The 22,514-nt window shown below is 36.1% G+C and overlaps 1 protein-coding gene across 4 annotated transcripts in view; it reads left to right on the top strand.

Annotated features, from left to right (window-relative positions):
* Window positions 1-22,514, top strand: part of LOC116996220 (CUB and sushi domain-containing protein 3) — a 617,877-nt gene that overhangs the window by 178,017 nt on the left and 417,346 nt on the right. For all 4 annotated transcript variants that reach the window (XM_033059469.2, XM_033059460.2, XM_033059450.2 and 1 more), the window contains exon 5: window positions 20,615-20,822. In XM_033059469.2, coding sequence (XP_032915360.1) covers window positions 20,615-20,822 — 208 coding nt within the window. The remainder of the gene's footprint in view (window positions 1-20,614; window positions 20,823-22,514) is intronic.

Raw genomic sequence — 22,514 nt, 5'->3', positions numbered from 1 at the left:
ATTTCAATTCCGCATATTATCCACCTTGTGCCAACATTCTGGAAGTGGTTTACAGACAATAGTGATTTTGTAGCCCTCTAGTCCTAGAATAAATTAATGCATAATCTGCCCAATGTCAGCACAGGAGTTGGCAGGCTTAGATTATGTTGCATTTCAGCCATTTTCTGGCTAGGGTAGTACATAGAAGGTCCAATTAAGAGATTTTCTAAATGTGTACAAACAATTACACTAACAACTCCCTTTTCCATTATCCCCAGTATTTTACTCTTCCAGTCTTTCTAAAGACCCAAATTTTATTCTTAATTTTTGTACAATCCTTTGCGTAACAGTCTGAAAGATTTATGGTACACATCAGGAAACTGCTAACAAAGAACTTTACCATCAATGTTTAGATACACTTAAAGAATAGCTTGAAATTTATAAGCAACTCTATCATGCTAAGAGAACACACTTATTTCTGGACACTGATCAGATATCTCTGTTTGGTAAAAGTTTTCAGTTTGTGGATAAATTTTACATACTTAAAAAAATATGTAAAAAAGTGAAGATATTCATATAATCATTAAGATCCTACAAACAAACTTCATGAAGTTAATGATGTCTGTCGTATAACTTGTACATTCAGGAAAGAATATGGAATTCTACGATAAAAATGCATTTGTTCCTCTCCCTGTCATCTATTTATTTAGGGAGTTCTGAAGATAAACTGTTCATGTCCAATTATAACATTTGTCATGGCTTCTTCCAAAGATTTCATGTTGTTAAATGAGCATTTCATCTTTGTATCAAAATCTAAAGCAAACCCAAATATCAAATGAAGATAAATGAATTGATTAACTCACAGACACTTCCAGTAGGTATGTAAACAGTCAACACATAATTTAAAAGTCTCATAACAGCCCCTGCCCAGTGGCTGCAAACCTTGGTGAAATTTATTTTGTAACTTGATTAGAAACTCTGAAAACAATTGACAGTATTTAATGTGAACAAATATTTGACAAGTGAAGTAGGCCTATGCAAACTGAATCCTTATGGAGAATCTGAAAATGAGGAGCCTGTAGTGACTGTTTTGCAGAACTGGCTAATGAGGACAAGTATGAAGTTCATCTAAGAGTAAGACTGATGCACAGGCTACCTCAAAGAAAGAAAGGAACCAGGAAAGCCCTGTCTCAAGTCATAGGCTTCAGTCATCTATTTGTTAGTGCATGGAGAAGTGGTGTGTGCTGTATTTCAGACTCAAATCCACTGACAGTGATTTTAGGTTCAGTGTGTTGCGTTTTCATGCAGGAAGCAAATCTAAAATTTTGTACATACATATGTGTATATGCAGATTATTTCTTCTACCAAATATTCAGACAGATGAATGGGAGTATTCTTACTGAGATTTTTAAAAAAGTTGCAGTGCTTGTATAGATTGTCTTGATACCAAATGTGTCAGATGGCTGGGTACAATTCATCTTGAATAGATTTAGAAGGTTTTTTGCAGGGTCACTTGGAACACTTTATATTCTATTGCTTCTTAAAAAGTGGGTTGTTTTCTATCTATATTACTTAATTTCTTAATATACTTAAATATATTTTTATGCATTTAAAATGTGAAACAATAGAGTTGGTGCTAGACAACCAAAAACATTATCTTCTGTGTAGGGTACTTTAATGGTTTACTGTTTTCTTTTTATGAAATTGATCCTGTGTCTTTCTTTGACAATATACGTATGGTATTAAATGAAGATATACACTTGAAAAATAAAAGAGGTTGATACTAAACAATTAGGAAGCACTATGTGATCACCAGTTCCCTAGAGAATTCTATCAAGCACACTGGCAGGGTTTCCATGGAAACAAGAACATTATTAAAGACTCCAAAAACTCCTGTCTTTCTCAGGTTTGTCCCTTTTCCTCTTTTTTTAGTAGTTTGTGTTGTGCATAAGCATCTCATTTGAAATCTTGCAATAAATGAAAGGATTTAATCCCCTCATTAAATGGAATATATTCCTTTCTATAACAAGCACTAAATTTCTGTGGATCTTGAGCTGCTGTCCTAATTTTAGGCAGTTTTACATTAAGAGGATATGACTGTTCGTTTACTGAGAGTGAATAAGAAATGTGACCTAGACTGCTACTTTTCTGTCATGCTTTTTTTTTTCTAGTAGCTTTAAGAAAAAAGAAAAAAAGAGAAAAGAAAAGAAAGAAGAATGTGGTATGGGCATGTGAGTTACATCAGCCTACTAACTTTCTTCCTCCATGTCTGAATTTCCATAGTTCTTAAAGAATAGCAAAACTTAGAGTGTGGGGTTTCTTTCTTGGACTGAAATGTTTGCAGTTAAACATTGCCTCTGGGCCCTGAACTGTGCATGCAATTGAGATGCTTGTTGAAAACTGCAGAGAAATCGTACTTGTAGAAATGCAATGTTTAACTGAGAAAACATTTTTATGAAAGAGTAATTCAACAGGACAGCAGTAAATACATTGTTAAATCTATCTTTGTAATGGAAATGAAATTGTGTTATCTTACTAATAGAAGTATCATGTTCTGTTCTGGGATCTTTGAAAAATAGAGCTTAAGTAAGATGGTTTGGGTTTTTTTTTCCATTTCTCCAATGTCCCTTCCTTCTCATGATAATTCATTTTCATATTATATGTCTAATTCACATTAAAGCCACATAACATTTTTAATTCATTTTATTGCAGTTATCAAAATTTTTAGTAATTAGAAATCCTGTTAGATGACCAAAGAGTTAAACTGCCTCCTGTACTATCAACTTAAGTTACGAAGCAGAGCAGTGTTTAGCTGGATTTGGAATAGACAGGATGAGAAGGATTCCTTCAAGCATCTTCAATATAGAAGTCTACATGTTCACTGCATTTCTATATTTTTAAGGCCACAACAGAGAATAAAACAGTTATGGTCCATCTTATGTTGTCTACTAAAAGAAATCATAGATTTCTGATATCATATAGGTCAGAGGGGGCCTTCTGTCCGCAGCAAGGACAAACACACTAATTTCCTTGGGCCCATATCTACTTTCAACATTTTCAAAGATGGAGATACTTTCTCTAGAGACCTTCTCTGGGCCCTTGTTCCAGTGCCTGACCTCAATCATTGAAAATTTCTTTTTCCTTACATTGAATCTGAATTTTATATGTTTCAGTTTATCTTCATTCTTTCTTGCACTTTCACTATTTACCTTTTAGAAGAAACTGGCTCCACGTTCTCAATACTTTCCCATCAGGTAGTTGAAGAGAATAGTAAAGTTCCCCATAGATCTTTTCTCGAACCTAAATATACCCATTTTCTTCAGCTTCTCCTCAGTCATATGCTCCAGTTCTCAAATCACCATGTCAGCCTTCAACTTGACTCAGTCCAGTATACTTTTTTCTTTTTTGTTGTGGTGGGCTGACCTTGGCTGGATGCCAGGTGCTCACCAAGCTGCTCTATCACTCTCCCTTCTCAGCTGGGCAGGTGAGTGGAAATCTAAGAAAAAGCTTATGTATCCAGATAAGAAAAGGGAGAGATCACTCAGGATTTCTGTCACTGGCAAAACAGACTCAGCTTGGGAAAATTAGTTTATTACAAATGAAATCTGAATAGAATAATGAGAAATAAAATTAAATATTAAACCACCCGTCTCTTCTTCCTGGACCTTACTCATTACTTTCTCTACCTCCTCCACCAAAACAGTGCAGGTATGACACAAAATGGGGATTGATGCCAGTTCATTGTCTCTGGCATTCCTTCCTCCTCATGGGCAGGACTCCTCAGATTCTTCCTCTGCTCCAGGGTGAGGTCCCTCCCATGGGAGAGAGTGCTCATAAAACTTCTCAAGACTGAATCTTTCACACATGCTGAAGTTTTTCATGAACTGCTCCATCACAGGTGTTTTCCATGGGGTGCAGTTTTCAGGAACAGACTGCTCCAGTGGGGTATATCCCATGGGGTCACGAGTCCTAACAGCAAATCTGCTTCAACATCGGTTTCTCTCTCTAAGAGGCCACAGTTTCTGCCAGGAGCCTGCTTCAGTACAGGACACCCATGGGGCCAAATTTCCTTCAGGTGCATCCACCTGCTCCAGTGTGATGTCCTCCAGGGGCTGCAGATGAATATCTGCTCTATCGTGGACCTCCATGAGGTCTAGCCTGCCTGATCATGGTCTCACCACAAATTGCAGGGGAGAGCTGCTGTGGTGTCTGAAGCACTTTCTCCCCATCCTTTTTCACTGACCTTAGTAAGTGCAGGGCCGTTTCCCTCACGGGGAATATAAATATAGTAATATATTCAAAAATATATTGAATATAAACTAGTCTGCATTTTATTTTCTCTTTTTTCTTTCCTTGTCAAGCAACATATGATCATATTTAGAAGCTACTGCTCTTCATTTATCAATAACTTCTACCAATTATCAGAACACAGTACTATATACTGCTAAAAATGGTACATTTACAGTAATTTCACGAATACAAGCCGCACCGTTTTGGCCAAAATTTTGCTCCCACACCAGAAATGCGGCTTATACTCAGGAGTGGCCAATATGTGAATAATTTTCTGACATTATCAACCCCGGGAGTGCAAACCGAGTCAGTGCAAACTGCAAAGTCGAGCACCTGCCAGTAAAACCCCGCAATTACGTGGTTGCTACAAATTGGTTACTCTGTTGCGCGGTGGGTGGAGCTGCTCCGTGCAGGAAGCACAGGGGGTGGGGAAGGCGGGGCAGCTCCCTCCTGCTGGCCCCGCAGCTCGGGGGGAGGCAGGGGCTCTGTGCTGCTGGCCCTGCGGCTCGGAGGGTTCCCGTCCCCGCGTGCCGCCGCCGCAGGAGCAGGCAGGCTCCATCCCCGCCGCCCATCGCTGCTGCAGGTGCTGGCGGGCTCTGTGCCCCCCCTGCCACTGCGGGGCAGCACCGGGCCGGGGTGATCGAGCCCAGCGGTGGCGGCAGCCGACCCTGAGTGACCCCGCCAAGCGGCAGCGCTGAGCTGGGCCACCCAGCCCTGTTGGCAGCCCCAAGCCCTCATGGCCCAAGCCGAGCTAGTAAACGCCGCCCTGCCACGATTCTGTTACTATTTGGCAACTTTGTTGCACGCAGGTCCTCCCTGCAAACGACAGAGCGGCTTATACTCAGGTGCGGCTTATTTATGGACAAAGAACGAAATGTTTGCCAACACCTGGCGATGCGGCTTATACTCAGTGCGGCTTGTATTCGTGAAATTACTGTACTTTTGCTGAACTGAGATAAAAATTTGTACTATGTCAGGAAGACAAACATGAACATTATCTTGACCACAAATTAACAGACAGAATGGCAAGTAATCTAATTGCATCAAAGACGTAAGGGAAAAATTCATTCACTATAGCATAGCATTTTCTCAAAAATAAACTAAAAAAATTTCCAAAAATATAAACTTTGTAAATCTGCAGCATTTGTAATGAATGTTATGTATTTGATAAAATATCAACAATAGTCTTATATATTTTTCATATGTGTACTTCAAATAATATTAATAAATATATTAGTTCTGAATACATTACTTATACATATCATAAAAACACATTTATTAATAAATTACATAAAAATATAAAAATATATTTAGATAAAATATTATATATATAAATATATAAATATATAAATATCTAATAATTATATAAACATTATCATGAAGTGACCTGCTATATGTATCTATGGTTCTGTGATATTATTTTTGAGGTAATTTACTTTAGTCATATTTTTGAAATTGTACACCACAGGCTGAGAACTTTACTTTTGATTTTCTACAAGTTTTAATATTTTAAAAGTGTAACTTTCTGATCTTAATTTTTAATAATTTCTGCAGAAATGTAGGGAATTTCTGCATTAGAGAGTAGAGTAGGAAGTAAATAGAACACAGCTTCAAAAATAGTAGCAATTTTTGTAGACCCTCAGTACCTAGAAGGAGAGTACTAAAAGAAAACTTGAAAGGGACTTTCCACAAGGGAGTGTAGTGGTAGGACAATAGGGGACGGCATTAAGCTGTAGGAGGATAGGCCTGGTGAGACACTGCAACAGATTGCCCAGAGAAGCTGTGGATATCCCATCCCTGGAGGTGTACAAGCCCAGGCTGGATGGGGCCCTGAGTAACCTGGTCTAGTGGAAAGTGTCCCTGCTCATGGCAAAGGAGTTGGAGCTAGATTATCTTTAAGATCGCTTCAAACCCAACCACTCTATGATTCTATGCTTGATCCTCATTTAGCTGAGGTTATTGTAGATGCAGAGAAATATAATCACTTGTAGAATATACTTCAGTCTAGAATATATGAAAGAAAATTACTTAGCTATCTTCAGATTCTTTATCTAGTCCTTCTAAAACAAGCAAAGAAAAAAAAAAACAAGGTCAAAGTACTTATTTTCTGTGGTGGTCTGCTGTAAGAAAAATATTGGCTTTCTAGTGCTTTCCCTTCTGTGAATTTTCATTGTCTAATAGTATGATTGTATTTACTCTCCAGTGTATGAATTCTGTAATGGGATTAGTAATTTGCATCTATCTAGTTGCCTAATTTCATGAAAATTTTAGCAGTACTTTTCAGAATGTGTCATTGCTGCTAAATTTGCTAAAAGCTGAGCTATGGATTCAAGAGGTGCTAGAGAAAGACAAATTCTTAGTGATTGTATAGTCAATTCAGCATCAAATTTCAACAGCACAGTTTGGGGCTTCTTTTGCATTTTGCTACACAAGTAATCATATTCTCTGTGTTCTCCTAAGCATAATGTTTAATTTATGCGACAATAATTTATGCTGTTGCTGAATTATTTAACTTTCAGGTAGTCTATGCTATAATGTAAGGATTGTGTTTTTCTTTGATTCTAACTGTTCCACTGTCATCATGATGAAAATGGCACGTTATGCATTTTATTGCTGTATTATTACATTGTGTGCTTTGAGAATTGTCACTTGATGCAAATACTTTGGCAGCCAATTAATTGTATGAGGTTCCTCAGCCAATTTGTATTTTCTTGTTGATTATCTTTGCTGTTTCTTCACTGAAAGTGCCCAGACACATAAATGGTACTTGCATTATGCCAGAATGACATTAAAAGCCAACTCATTTTAGAATTAATATTTTAAAATTATTTTGATAGAAATTTAGTCTGCTGAACTCAGGTTTTTCCATATGTCTCTAAATACCTTCCTTTACTGAGTAAAAATATTGCTTTAATAAATCCTGTGTAATGCCATCGGTCGAGATGAAATTGCAAATCTATCCATCAGTACACATACCATCGCACTATCTTCATAAACAATGTGATCTACCAAGTATTGGATGAGAAGTGTTACAATAATATATATAAATATGTCCACATGCATTTATCAGGGTGTTGGGTCTTGAAAACATATCCTTGACAGCCATTCTTATATAATGGGCAGGGCAGTAGTTAGTAGTTGATGGTGTTATCTTACCTTGCATGTTTTTTACGTGGATGTCTCCTATGAGCACCTACAAACATCCTTGTCCCTTTGGTGAATCACTCACATACTTCTCAAAGCCCCTTGTGTATTGTGTCTCTCTGTGGCAATACAACATCACAAAAATGCTTAGCTACTACTGGTTATGCTGTTATGTTGGCTACACAGTTCCAGTGTATTTATTTTGGGAGGCAAGGTAAGCAAATATTAATTGTATCTTGATTAATTCACTTTAATTTATGCATGTAATAGACTTCAGCTCAAGCTACAGGAGTCAGAGTATGAAGATTTTTATATTGAGATAAGATGTTCATGCTGATTCCCTTTTGATATTTATTTCATCTAGGCACTTTGATATCATGATTCCATTGTAATATGATATTTCATTTTCAACATGCTACCATAAATACTAATCACAAATAATATCACGATACTGATTTTAATTGCTTTTATCAGGAGAGTCTTTTGACAGCAACCATACATATTCAGCTTTTTTAATACCCTGGAAAGGTTTTAAACTTATTAAGTTGCAGTGTGCTTCTCAAGAATTTATAAAAACCATGTCTTGTATTTTGAAGGTGTCCCTGCCAGTGTTAGAGGGGTTGCAACTAGATGATGATTAAGGCCTCTACCAACTTAAACAATTACTTGGTTCTATATCCTGCTAGAGGGTTAATAGGGGAATAAAGGAGGAATATGAAAATAAAGAGAACCTTTTTCAGAATTCAGAATTCTGATTTCAGCAAGGTGGTCTACTACAAGACAAGAGGTTTGTCATCAGGGACCTCTGAGTTTTAATTGCAAGATTGTTGCCTCTCTTCAACTCAGCTCTGTTTCATTTTGGGAGGTGTCTGTAACAGCTATAGTCATACAGAGTGCTGTGACTCTTAATATCAACAAACATTGCAACATCCTTTTTTGAAAACAGCACTAGAAAGATTTGGTTTTTTAAAAAATTTATTTATGATTAGCTCAGTTCTGCTAACATTGCTTTTTTCTAAAGGTCATTATTACAAGTTTTGGCATATGTTTAAGCCATGGCAATTGAATCTTTAAAATTTTCAATAGGTGAGAGCAAGCTAATGAAAATAAAAGATGAACATTTGGACCATGATTCCAATCATTTTTTAAATTTGAAGTAATAAAATGGACACCAATTTGAGATATTGACTATTAGACATGCATTGTGATTTTCCAGGAAAAAAATCTGTAATGACTCCTGGCACACATCTTTAATGCTTTGGATTTCTATCATAAACCAGAATGGCTCTGAAGATGCCATGACTATCGTTTGACTCAATGATATGTGAAATAAGAAGGATGTATATTTTAGGCCTCAGTGGCTCTAAAGGCAAGGCTTTTGAAAAGAACCATTCTGTATAACTTTTTGACTCATGTTGAAAGGGCAAAAAGCACAGATGTAAAAAAATATGAATGTGTATGTGGATGTGGATGTGAAATTTGTCATGGGGGGAAAGGAATACCAAAAAATGTACTTGCCAGAACTCAATATTTTAAGTAGAAGATCAGAGGAAACAGATGTGTCAGGATAAAGCTTTTACCTTACTCACACTGATGTACACTGTGATCCCCACTCCAGAGTAGATGTTGGTTTCATCCACTGAAGTCAATGCTCATTCCAGCTACTCTCAGTGCTGGTGTTCATGCAGTGGCTGGGCTTCAACACACAGCAGTTCCACAGTTCCACTTTGCTTCTATGTGATTTCTTATGGCTGTATTAGAAGATCTCTACAGGCAGATCTCTACAGGCAAGGGTCTTTGTAGGAAATCAGAACAGTTCACAACAACCCACACTGTGCACCTTTCCACTGTTTTCTGGTATTGTTCTGACAGTTGTTGATCTATGGCTAGTGTCAAGACTCGTGACACTCAATTTGTGTTTAGAGTATCCTGGTTTCCATGGCTTTCCACAGTCTGCACTGTATTCAGTTCTTAACCTAGGGGAGGGCACAATATTCCCAGAATCACAGAAACAGAGAGTATCTGAGTCTGGAAGGCACCTCTGAATATAATCTAGTTCAAGTCCCTCCACCCGGAGAGCAAGGACACCTGGTGTGGGGTGATCAGACCCATGACCAGTTGAGTTTTGAGTATCTGCAGGGTAGAGACCCCCATAGCCTCCCTGAACAACCAGTTTGAATGTTCAATCAACCTTATAATAAGGAAAAATATGTCTGAACTGTATTCTATTTCCATTTGTGCCAAATTTTCTCATTATTGCTCTTGGTACCATTGAGAAGAGTCGGTCTCCATCTTCTTTACTTCTCTGTCAAGTATTTATAAGCACTGATGATTCCCCTTGAATTTTCTCTACCCCAGGCTGAACATGCACCCTTCCAGACTCCCTGGTATGTCTGCAGCTCCAGTCCCTGAATAATTTGTGACTTTCTGTTGGACTCTCTCTGTCCATGTCTCTCATACTGGGGAGCCATCACTGGACACAGTACTCCAGGTGTGAGGGAACTGGTCTCTGTCTGGACTTCGTGCTGCTTCTTGCATTTCACCACCCTTCATGCATTTCACCTCCCAGCTCTTCAGTCACTTTTCAACATACATCACAGACTCATCATCTACCCCATACTTTATCAGTTTGTCTGTGAGTGTTGCTGGCTAAAGTGAAAAAGATATTCAACTTCTACTTGAAAAACTTTGTTCGTCACTCAAGCAGAACACCGAAACTCCTATTTCTAAATTCTTCTGTGGTGTAAAAATCTTTTCCTTCTAGTTCTGATTTTAGTTTTCCAAATTTGAATGTCTCTGTGAACTTTTCAAATGCAGGCAGACTTAATTTAAGTTTGATAAATTTTGGCAAATAAGGTAACAGAGCTGCCAAAGCAGTCATAAATTGGCTGAGAAAATGTCTTCAGAAGAGGTTAAGTCCTGCTGCTCTCTTCTGGTGAAGCAGTAGTCACATTTCACATCCAGGAGTACTGAATTCTAAAGTCTCTGCATAATTAAGCAACTACAGAAATCTTGACTCTGAGATCTTGAAAACATTTTGTCATCATTTAGGCATTTTGTGCTGCAATAAGACAGAAATTCTTGTAGAAATGTAACATTACAGAAGTAAAGAGATCAAAAATATGCCACAGAAATTGTGCTGCTTCTTTTTCACAATGCTTGGTAAGAATACACCCTGTTGTTTAGAGGTTTTACAAAAATAAGCATATGGAATTGCACATTTTAGGAAGAAATTTTGATGAACATTGCATTTTTCTTCAGTTCATAAAAGTAAATTATTTTAAACTGCATGGTCCTTTTAATCCAGTTTTCACTAGGACAGAAGGTTTAAAGTACTAGACAATGAAAGTTATGATACCCTCTTACGCCTCTAAAGTCCTATACTGAATGTAATATAGAAAATTAATATGAGATTTTGCTTGATGGTTTAGACACTGAAGTGGTCTCATTCGAACAGTTTGAAAGCTAAGATAAAAATAACTGAAGATGTACGCATTGAAATCCATTCTTCATTGAATGGTTCAAAACTTAAAATAGTGCAACTGTTCTGAGAAAAAAAAACAATCAAAACTTTTATTAGGTAAAGAGAGTTGAAATTGAAATCCATTCTTCATTGAATGGTTCAAAACTTAAAATAGTGCAACTGTTCTGAGAAAAAAAAATGAACAATCAAAACTTTTAATAGGTCAAGAGAGTTGAAAATAAACCAAAGGAAGTATTCTTTTTTCCCCTGATCTTGCTCTGCGTGTTCTACTAGATCATGTGCAGGAAAATAAAAAAAAAAAATAGTAAGTGAATTCAAACAATATGAGTTCTTCACTGTTTTTGTTTTTCAATTTGCTTGGATGTTATTTTTCTTTTCCATCTCTAAGCTATCATAGGGGAACTATATTGAATGATAGGATAACTTATTTGGGGACCACAAGAGTCTATCAAATCCAACACACCTCTCAGTCTTACTTTAAAGATAGTTATATTTTCTCTGGGTCTTATGCAGCTCAGTTTTTGAAAATTTCCAGGGGTGTAAGTTCCACAGCCTCTCCAGGCAAACATAAGCTCCCAGGACATAACCTGCATCACCATGCTCTTCTTCACCAGCTACAGGAGAACTTTTACACCTGTAGCCTATAATACCATCTTCTTCACTGGACTTGGTGCCTTCAGGTTTGCAGGTCTCATTTTTCTTACACCTCCCTCTCTCTCCCTCCCCCCCTCTTTCTGCTGTTGCACAGCATTTTTCCCTCTTCTTAAATATGTTACCACAGAGGCACCACCAATATTGCTAATTACCTCAGCTTTAGTCACTGGTAAAGCTCCATCTTGGAGTATCCTGTAGCTAGCTCCATGGGGCAGCCCCTGACATCTACAGAGGCCACTCTTGCAGCCCCCAATACCAAAACCTTGCCACACTAATCCAGTACAATCTTCATTTGTGTAAGCCTTTTTCTTGGTGGCTTTCACATCCTTCCTGCTACACTCTTCTCCTGAGAAGGTCCTTCAAACTAAGAGGTGTAAATTGATCCCAAAATAAGTGCTGACTCCTCCTCTCTGCAGATGACACTGGGTGTTCTGGTTAGGATTCAGCCTTCTTCCTGACTCTACCACCAAGTGATTTACACAGAACAGAAACAAACTTCTTTTATACAGTAAAATAACAACAGATTAAAAAAACAAGTGCCACTTTGAATACTTAGTTACTTGTTCGGAATGAGAGGATGTGTGGTGTTTTGTTGCCAACTGTGTTAGAACAAAAAATTTTCATTATTTTATAAATTTTCATAAATACTCGTTATTAATAGAACAGGGTCTCCCTTACAGTTTATTAATTATAATTTCTTTGTGGTTCGGAGGCAAAACAGTAAAACAAGTGTAAAAATCAGCCACTGCCAAGTTCATACTTTGATGTAATTTCTCTCTTGAAAAGTAAAAAAATCCAACAAAATCTATGAGATCTCTAGTAATTTCTAAAATCTCAAGTATTATGTTATTTATCATCTTTCACATTTTTCATGCTTGGTTTAAAGACAAGACAAATTTTAAAGACAAAATTGCATTTATAAATCACAGTAAAAACCATTCTTCCTTGTAGGTATTAAAAATAATGAGATAAAAAAAATAGTTGAATTTCAAGTTGATTAATTGATATATTTACTTCTAGGGGTTCTTTCCCCCTTTTTTTGTTGAAGGAATCAATTTAAGTAGTTTTTGCTTTCCCCTGTATTCCTTTTGTAATGAATTTACTCATGCCTTCTGCCCCTCAGCAAGTCAAACAGTATATATCAGGGTTGAGAACCATGAAATCTAAATGAGTATCTTAACATTGCAGAACTTCTAAGCTTTATTGTTTCACAAAGTAATAGGAAACAGTTTGATCATCAAGAAATCTTTATATATTATTCTGTTGTAACTATATTCATACAAGGCCCATCTAAATATTTTAATTTATATTATCTCAGTTTGTAGCAATAAAAGCAACAATCCTTTCCTAAAGTTCATTTTTCTGTGAGAAAAAGATGCAATTTTTTTTTTTTTTTTTGGAAGACAGCAGTAAAGGCATTGTTGACTGATATATAGAATGGTTGTGAGTTAATGCATCAATTTATCAATTTCAAGTCCTGGTCTACTAAAACAGAAAATTAAAAAATAAATAAACAAACAAACAAACAAATCTATGTACATTTTTAACTAAACATATAGGTAAGAATTCAGGACACTGCACCCTTTTTTTTTTCTTCTTCTTCTTTTTAATTTTTTTGGTAAAAAAGAAGTATTGGCTTCATGTGCCAAGATTTTAGTAGTGTTTAAATGTTACCTTCCTTCTTTATGGAATAAAGAACAATAAATGAGACCTCTGTGCACCATTTACTAGAAAACAGTTACTTTTCTTATCAGTACAGGAGAGTCTAACTCTCCTAAATCACATCCACAACATGACATTTCCTTGGAGAAAAAAGGGGATATCTGAGGATATCAGTGAATTTTAATTTATTGCCAGGTAATATAAACGTTTAGTTACTGATTCAGGATTTGCAGAAAAAAAAGAAGACAAAATCTTAAAACACTTAGCAAACTGAGATTTCGACCTGGGCTCCATCTCCCCTTTCCCCTCGCTCCTACCGCACTTCACCTTCAGCCGGACATCGACTGGCGGTGAGGGGACATTGCCCACAACTACCCTTTGTCCCTCATCTTTGGCTGTGCCCTCACCTATTCATGTCCTCCCCCACTGCCCTTCAGGACCATCCAGCCCCTCTGAACCTTCCCTGCTGCCCTTTGTGCCCGTCCAGCCCCACTGAGCCTCTCCCACTGCTCTTGGTGCCCGTCCTGCCCCACTGAGCCTCTCCCACTGCTCTTGGTGCCTGTCCTGCCCCACTGAGCCTCTCCCACTGCTCTTGGGGCCTGTCCTGCCCCACTGAGCCTCCTCCACTGCACTTGGTGCCCATCCTGCCCCTCTGAGCCTCAGCTCTGTCCGGGCTGTGCCAGACACGGGCAGTGCAGGGCCGCTGCCTTCCTCACGGGTCACCCCGTGCTACCCAAAATAGGTCTCCAGGCAGGCGCAGGCTGAAGGTATTGTAGTGTTTTCCCCTGGCATAGGTAGTTTTTGTGGTTCTATCTCAAAGGCAGTGGGTGGGAAGGCAATATATTCAGTTTAACTTACGTTCAAGCATCATTTAATCTCCTCACCTCTTCAGCTACAGAGGCATTACTTGATTTTTAAACTTTTTGCTGGCTGTGAAATCTGTATAAATTTAACTGATGCACAGTACAAAAGTGCAAAGTGAGAGATTTGAGGATGTGGATCATGTCAATTTATAGTCATCACTGGGTTTATTTGGATTTTAAAATCTCTGAGTTTTACAAATCAATACAGAAAATAAGACTTCAATTTGTCCTCAAAAACAGTTTTATGTCCCTCTGCTCAAAAGCTGGATGAACTTTATGTAAGTCAAAGAAGAAAAATCTTCTGCAAAACTATCAGTTGATAGGTGTTTGGCAATCTTTATATTTCAATTTCTGAAATCTGTAAGGTTATTCTTATGCATAAATTGTGAGGAAAGGTTGACATTTTTTCATTGGTATAGATTTGTAAAAACATATGAATGTTTTTCAGATATTATATATTTCTATATCTATCTTGCATTATATTTAGAGTTTTTAGAATGTATCAGAATATAATACAAAATATAATATGCATTATGCTACAGACCCTGTTCTCTATACTGTACAAACCCATCCTTTTATTCTCTGACTCTAAACAGTGTATTATCGAGACTAAATCAAAGAGCTAGTTTTTATTTATCAGAGCAAGATCTTGCAAACCTAATGAGAAGGTCTTTGACCCAGGCCCACTGGGTTTTTGTGGTTGGTTACCAAAGCTTGAAGGTTTATTGAGGAACAGAAAATCAGGCTGAGTACACACAGAATAAATTGATAAGGGATTTTCTTGCACTCTTTGATGAAGTGGGGTGACCAGAAACATCTCTCAAGTGTCAATATGCAAGCAAATGGGGCATGGGAAGCCCAAGAATTGCAGCTTCACATGTGATCTGAGATCAATGACATTATTAAAATCACAGAGCCATAGCAAAACAGTTGGGCCTGCTCGAGTTCTGTGATAGACATGTACAGACTGCAAGAAAAGTGGTCAGGAAACAAAAGGAGTGTCTTGGTTTTAAAGACAGATGTCTGCTAGGGAAGGCAGGAGCCTCCCTTGGATTGGTAAGCCCCCTCCCTCCAAATTATTATAATATTGAAATTATGGGGCTCTCAAGCAAAAATATGAGGATAGGAATAACAGTTCTTTGCTAGTATGTATAACAAGGCAAACTAAAACAACAACAACAATAGAAGTAATAACAAACAGATCCAGGGACCCTGTGACAGCCTTCTTGGCTGAGATGGGAAAGGAGGGAGCAGAAGCTTTTCTTCACGAAGCCCTGGGGCAGTTAATCACGGTGCCCCTGCAGGACTCTGAAAAGCACTGAGCTGGAAGGGCAGGAATGAGCAAACGATCGCAGGCTGGTGGGCAAGATGTATCAGAGAACTCCGTGGCAGTAGCTGGAACTGCTGGATGTCCCGACAGGACAGGGTGTGGGGGGCTACAGCGCAGAGAAACCCAGAGCAGCACCGAAGGAGCGGCAGGGGTCAGGCAGCAATGGGTGGAAGAAGAAGAAGAAAGAAGAAAAGAAGAAGAAAATAAGGAGGAAGAAAAGAGAAAGAGAAAGAGAAAGAGAAAGAGAAAGAGAAAGAGAAAGAGAAAGAGAAAGAGAAAGAGAAAGAGAAAGAGAAAGAGAAAGAGAAAGAGGAAGAGGAAGAGGAAGAGGAAGAGGAAGAGGAAGAGGAAGAGAAAGAGAAAGAGAAAGAGAAAGAGAAAGAGAAAGAGAAAGAGAAAGAGAAAGAGAAAGAGAAAGAGAAAGAGAAAGAGAAAGAGAAAGAGAAAGAGAGAGAGGAAAAAAAAATGGGGAAAAAAAAAAAAAAAGAAGGAAAAAAAAAGAAGCTCCGGGCTGGGTTATGGTGAATTCTTTTCCCAAGCAGCAGCAGTGCTGAGGGTCCTTCCCTGAAGCCACAGATCGAGCAAGGTAGCAGCTGCTCCAGCCATCCTTTTACCTGGCCCCAGCCAACCCTTGGTTTTGTCAAGAACCCGTAAGTATCAGCAGTCAGCGTTTCCCAGCAACTCATGGGAAAAATTCTGTGGGTAAGAAGGAACAAAAAAAATGAACTCAACTCCCAACAAGTAGTAAATGTTGTTTGTGCAAAGGAGGAAGCAGAGGGAACTGGCATTGCCTTTGGAGCTTCCTAAAGATATTTTTGTGCCTATGTAATCTACTACTGTGCTCATTACCAAGTTTCATAATCAGACTGTAATACTACAGACTGAGTTTAATTTTTTGAGGTGCTTTTCACTTCACCTGTGTAGTTTCTATTCTGCTGATCGTTGCACAGCCAATGAGAAAACAGAATAAGAGACTAAATTGAAACTGGGTTTGTTTTGTTTTTTTTTTTTTGTGAAGGCAGTATAGGATATGCAGAAAATGTAATTGTTTAGTTCTATAAATATCTGGATAGTTCTATAAATATCTAGATAGATAAGATAAAAAGATACATTGTGGACCAGATTAAAGCTTGATCTACCATGCAATCTCATTGAATTCTCAACAAAATCCACAAATTTGCATGTCCTATAAATCACTGATGACATTGCCTGTCTTTGATCACCGATTTTATTGAAATTTATGGTTCAATATTTATGTAACATCTTTGTGAATATCACTTAAAAATACAAGAATAAGCAGAAAATTAAATAAGACATAACTAGAGAAATATATTTTCAAAATTTATTATGAAAAATTAGCAGTGAACAACAAACCAGGAAGAAAAAAAAAAAAAGATACAATTTTATGAAATCAGATTTCACTGGAGATTATTTGAACATGTACACATTTCACTTTTTTTTTTAATGTTCATTTACTTATAAGATTGTAAATGGAAAAGAGAGAAAAACTGCAGGTATCTATGAACATAAATAGAAACAACCTGTGCCCACAAAAAGAAAAAAAAACCAAACCCCCAAAACATTGCTTTCATAATCATCACTCCTCATAATATCAGTGATACTCCCTCTGCACAAGAGCTGCTTTGCATATTCAATCAGAGATCTTAACTTGAATTCATAATACCTTGAAAAGCTTTTTAATGCCAAGTCTCCTCTTGCATATCACTTTGAAAAATCTTCCCCTTTCAGCATATGGTTAAGATCAGAAAAATATGTTAAGAAAAATGACATCTTGGGAGTAAGTGTATTTTTTGCATTTATGCCTTCATACCACATTTGCAAGATTGTTATTGGATAAAATTTCCCAGTACATGACAAAATCAATTTAATTTGAATGGAGTATGAATCTTAAAAGTAGTTTTTAAAATATGTCAGTATTAGCTATGTATTTGTAATTGAACAATGTCAGATTCTATCAAGTCTTAACTGAAGTGTTGTCTTCTTACAATTTCTTTGAATGTTTTTCTTCATATTTGATAACTGGAAATTGAGAGGATAGAGATACACACAATTCTTTCAAGGAATCTAGGTGCTTAACCTCTATTTAGCTACTACATTTTGATTGCAGTGATTACAGTGTGTACTGTGTGTGGGAACATGCAGCACACACACATACAACATAAACTACATCCTTAAACCCCCTTGATAACCAACAAACAGATAAATACAGTTCTCATTAACTGCTATTCTCTATCCTTTCACAGACAGATATTTTCCCATTCCATGGACTTCATCCACCCCTCCAGATGTTCAAAAATAGACTGCGATTTGGGATCCATTCATTAGAATGGGTGCCTATGGCAGGAGAAGAAGCACATTTGATGATTGGGCACCCACAGCAACCAGACCCCAGTCACTGCCACACTGTCCTTGCTCCTCACAAAATTCACTCTTCATTGGTTCATGTTATTCCTGCTGTTTTGCTCCCTGCAACATAAAACTTGCAGTATAGTTTATTTTTTCCCCAAGATTAAATGTCCTTGAGGTACACACTGGGTTTCCCATCCTGCTGCTTTAGCCCCCAAGTTATACTGTGGTCCTTAAGCAAAGACAATCCTATGAATGGGCTTGTCTTTTCCCATGGGAAAAGAGTGTTAAACGCTTAAATGTCTTTGAGGACTCCTACCTTGGTAGTTTGTTAAAATAAATTCAGAAAGTTCCAGAACAGCAGGGAAAGAGATAATCATGGATCTGTACCAAAATCACAGAAAATCTATTTTTCCTCTCTTCCTTGTTCGCATCTCCTTACTGAGCTTGTTGCACATTGATGAAGATCAGCCACTGTTACTGTTCCTGCACCAGTTATTCTTTTATTTCCAACATTTCATAGCTGACATCTAAGAAATTATGCTGCTTCAATTGTGACAGAAATAGGGGTGCTAAGAGCTGGTTGCGAAAGAGACAATTACTACATTTTCTTTTATTTGTCAGGGTCTTGTGCACTATGAAGTTATTGGTGAAACTCTGTCAACAATGTTTGTCAATTTACTTGAAGATTAAATCTTTTTTTACACTGTCTTCACAATGTAACACACCAAACATTTGCATAGGCATAATGCTTTACAGTCTTCTCACAGATGGGAGGTTTTACCTATGGGGATCTGATTGCAAAACTTGAACCAAGCAAATGATATTGTAGGTGGAGGAAAATAAGATCAGAGTACAGTAATTCTGTTATTTATTGTTCTAATGCTTACAGTACACTTAGATGATATCCAGTGTGCTTTTGGTGATATATGCAACACTCAAATGCAGATAATATTGATTGTAACAAATTCACTACATGAATCAGAATAAAAACCGTGATAATTTTTTGGGCCATTTCACTGATGGTAGCAAAATCACACTTTGAAAAAGTCTCTAATCAACTGTGGCTCAGAATAAAGGGCACATTTAGTAACACTGTTTATATTTTTAGACAGTGCCACACTAATTTTTAAAGTTTTTGTATATTATAACAGCATTGTTAGTAAACAGTTTGTTATATTTCTAGGAACTAACATACATTTCTCTGCAATTCATTTGTGAGGAGCAAAGCATGAGTTCTGCAATACAGTAGGAAAGTTTACTACTTTAAAATTATTTTTCTGAATGTCTGTAATGCATGAAAACAATATATTCATATTATATTTACTTATCTATTTATTATTCCTTTCATATTATGGGGCCAGAACTGTGATGTGAAAAGGCATCTTAGTTTTATTATATTTAGTGGATTCAAAGTGCTCTGACTAATTAATAAGAATAAATTTAAGATACACTTTTACTTTGGGGTGGGCTTTTTGTTTGTTTGAGTGTTTTTAATCTGGCCATGGCATAATTTAGTAGAATTTTTAAGAGACAAAACCTGGTATTTTAAACTCCTAAACCACTGTAATAAAGATTCATGAATTTTTTCTTTCTGTTAGAAGTGAGCAATTATGTGTGTCAGAATTCTTTAAACTTTTTGTTCGGTGATCCTATTCTCCTTAAAGCTGCTTTTTTTCTACCCTTATCATTAATTTTTCATCAGTATTGACTGGGTTTTCAGACTCTGGGGCAAGTTTTATTCATGCTAGCACTCTAATTGAGCAGAAACAAAAATTGCTTTTCAAATATGCTTCAAACATTTGGGTAATAAACTGAATAAGTAATGCATTATGTTATTTCCATTCAAACTATTTGAAAGGTATTTCCATTTTTGAAAGAAAAAGCACTAAATTTCCAAATAATTTTATGGGCTCACAGAAATAATTTTAACATAAAATCCTCAAAACAATTTTTGAGTTAGTAGACATACTATTAATAAACAGTAACAACATCAGTCATTTGAGAATTATTTCATCATAGAAAAAGGTCTTTTAGAACTGATATTGTGAATATCCTATGCTTACCTGATATATCCAGCATAAGATCACATGCTAAAAAAATAGAGTAATTTTGGTTTCAGAGTCACCATCAAAAAAGAAAAAAATCATTGTGATAATTGGTCAAATAGTTTCACAGTTATTCATATGGCATGAAAAATGTTTTCCTACGGTAAAATTGTAAATATTTGATCTATTAAAACTCATTACTCTGATGTAAACATCTTAAGTGAGAAAGCATCTTGCATGTGACATTAAGAAATCACTCATTAATGACTTTGGTTTGAAAACTGATCACCTGTTTGAAAATGGGTTCTCAAAAATAAATGTAATGACCAGATACTCACAAAAATAAAATATGACAATACAATTAGTATACAATGGGTAAGATTCTCATGCTTCTTTTCTCACTGTAATGTGGCTGCTGCACATCACATGTCAGACTGTTTGTGGTAGGGATTACAATCGATTTATTAAAAAAAAACATTAGTTAAAGCAAAAGAGGAGATAGTGACATTTTTGTATGCTATTGTAAAGTGACTGAAACAATGCTAATCCAGATTTATAATTATTTATAAATATTATATTATAAAAATACATACTGGCACAAATATAATAATCCTTAAGTAATTGTTACTTGAAACAATTACTGCTTTTAAAACCTTAATTTTGGAGCAACGTTCCAAGTCAAACATGTTAAAAAGTCTTAAGCAATTGTCCACCTAAACAGTAATGAATTTCTGTTCTCAGCAAGAAAGTATACATTTTTAAAGTGTGATTTTAATTTGGGTTTTTTTTACAGCTGAGGATGCTTGTGGAGGAACGATGAGAGGATCAAGTGGAATCATCTCGAGCCCCAACTTTCCTAATGAATATCATAATAATGCAGATTGCACATGGACAATTGTGGCAGAGCCTGGTGATACTATCTCACTCATATTTACAGATTTCCAAATGGAAGAAAAATATGATTATTTGGAAATAGAAGGTTCTGAACCACCTACAATAGGGTAAGTCAAATATTCAATTTTAATGTGATTAAAAAGAAAAAGATGATAAAATGTGAAAATACAACATTTTGTTACCTTTCCTTTTGTGACTATGTAATCTTGCTATAGAAAGAACCCTCACAGTAATAATTGTGACCATGGCATAAATGTTGACATTCCAATTGCAACTGTAAAATGGTTTTTAGATATATTCTGAAGATGTGGTGTCAAGATGAAGGGGATTGTAGACTTATTTGCTTCATTGTCTATGTGTCTGTTTGTTTGTTTGTTAACTTAGCAGTAGTAACAATATTTTTGCTAGTCTGACTTCTGCAATTCTTAATCTCAGTGTAGATGTGTTATGTAGATGTTGCAACACAAACATAAGAAATAAATTAGTAAATAACCTCTTTCTTTGATCTTTCAAGATCAAATTCAGTTAAATAGGAAAAATAAATTACACATTCTGTGGCTTCTCATCTGGTAGTTTTATGGTAATGCAGCATCACACTACTCAAGAAATATGTCAATGTGACAAATCCTTGTGTTTGTTTTATTGGTTCAAATATGCAATTGATTCACAGAAAAGAAGATGTATACAAACCCATAAATCTCAATTATGGTCTCCAGTAAAATCTCAGTCTCTTAACTCTCTCATAAAGCTTTATGGAGGTTCTGTATGACAGACAGGGGCATGTGAACAACATGTGATAGAAATGGTTGGCTAGAATCATTAAGGTCAGAAGAGTCTTGTTTTCTTCACACCAGTATAAACCCTCTTCAAATGCAACATAGACCAAATAAAAATACTTTGATTTTATAATAAGTTCTAAAATTAAATAATTATATTGTTTTAAAAGCATCAGATTAGGTCGCTATAAGTGTTGCTTGTAAGTAATACATTTTTACTGCTTCAGGGTGTAATAAAAATCTATACTCTAAGTCTAAGCTTTAGCAAACAGTGTTTTATAATTTGAGTTAATTTATACTGCCACCTACATAGTTAATTACCTGTATAAGAATATTACTTAATTGCCATTGAGTTTTTCAGGATCTTAAATTGAAATCTTTTGAACTAGCTGTCAGCTAAAATAAATTTTAAATAATAATTTATAATAATTAGTGGGGTAACACCAAAGATATACAGATGTTATGAATCACTTGAATAACTAAATGTACATTTGATTTTTCTTGAATGGGTTTCATTTATGAGCTTCAAACAATGATTTCATTTTTTGTTCTACAAATACAAGGCTGTATTCAAATGATATAATAAGATTAATTTATATATGGAAATTCCCATTATCTGTTTATAAAACATAAAAATTTACAATGCTGATTTAATAATTGCTCATGTAGAGAAACAGACTGAGAGCATATTCTTTTTTAGCTTGTCATTTATATTCCCTAAATTGGACTGATGTGTTCAATTATAGAAAAGTATCCCCCATATATTGGGAAAAACAGATTTGCAAAGCTTAATTAACAACAATTTGTTGATTAGATTTAGAGTAGTAATGCTATATATGTCCTTAGACTATAGCAAATTTAAACCTAAAGCCAGGTTTTTTATCTTTCATTTAGGAAAAAAAAAAACTTACCTAATTTTCACAATTGCTGGTAGATCTGGATAATAAGTATTATTATAAAATTATTTCTTAGAAAATTTGGTGCTTTGTATGACTATTACACCTATTGATTTAAAAAAAAAAC

The sequence above is a fragment of the Catharus ustulatus genome, chromosome 1, assembly GCF_009819885.2.
Source record: "Catharus ustulatus isolate bCatUst1 chromosome 1, bCatUst1.pri.v2, whole genome shotgun sequence".
Taxonomy (NCBI): domain Eukaryota; kingdom Metazoa; phylum Chordata; class Aves; order Passeriformes; family Turdidae; genus Catharus; species Catharus ustulatus.
Note: the sequence above shows the minus strand (reverse complement) of the source record. Positions and strands in the feature narration are given on the sequence as shown.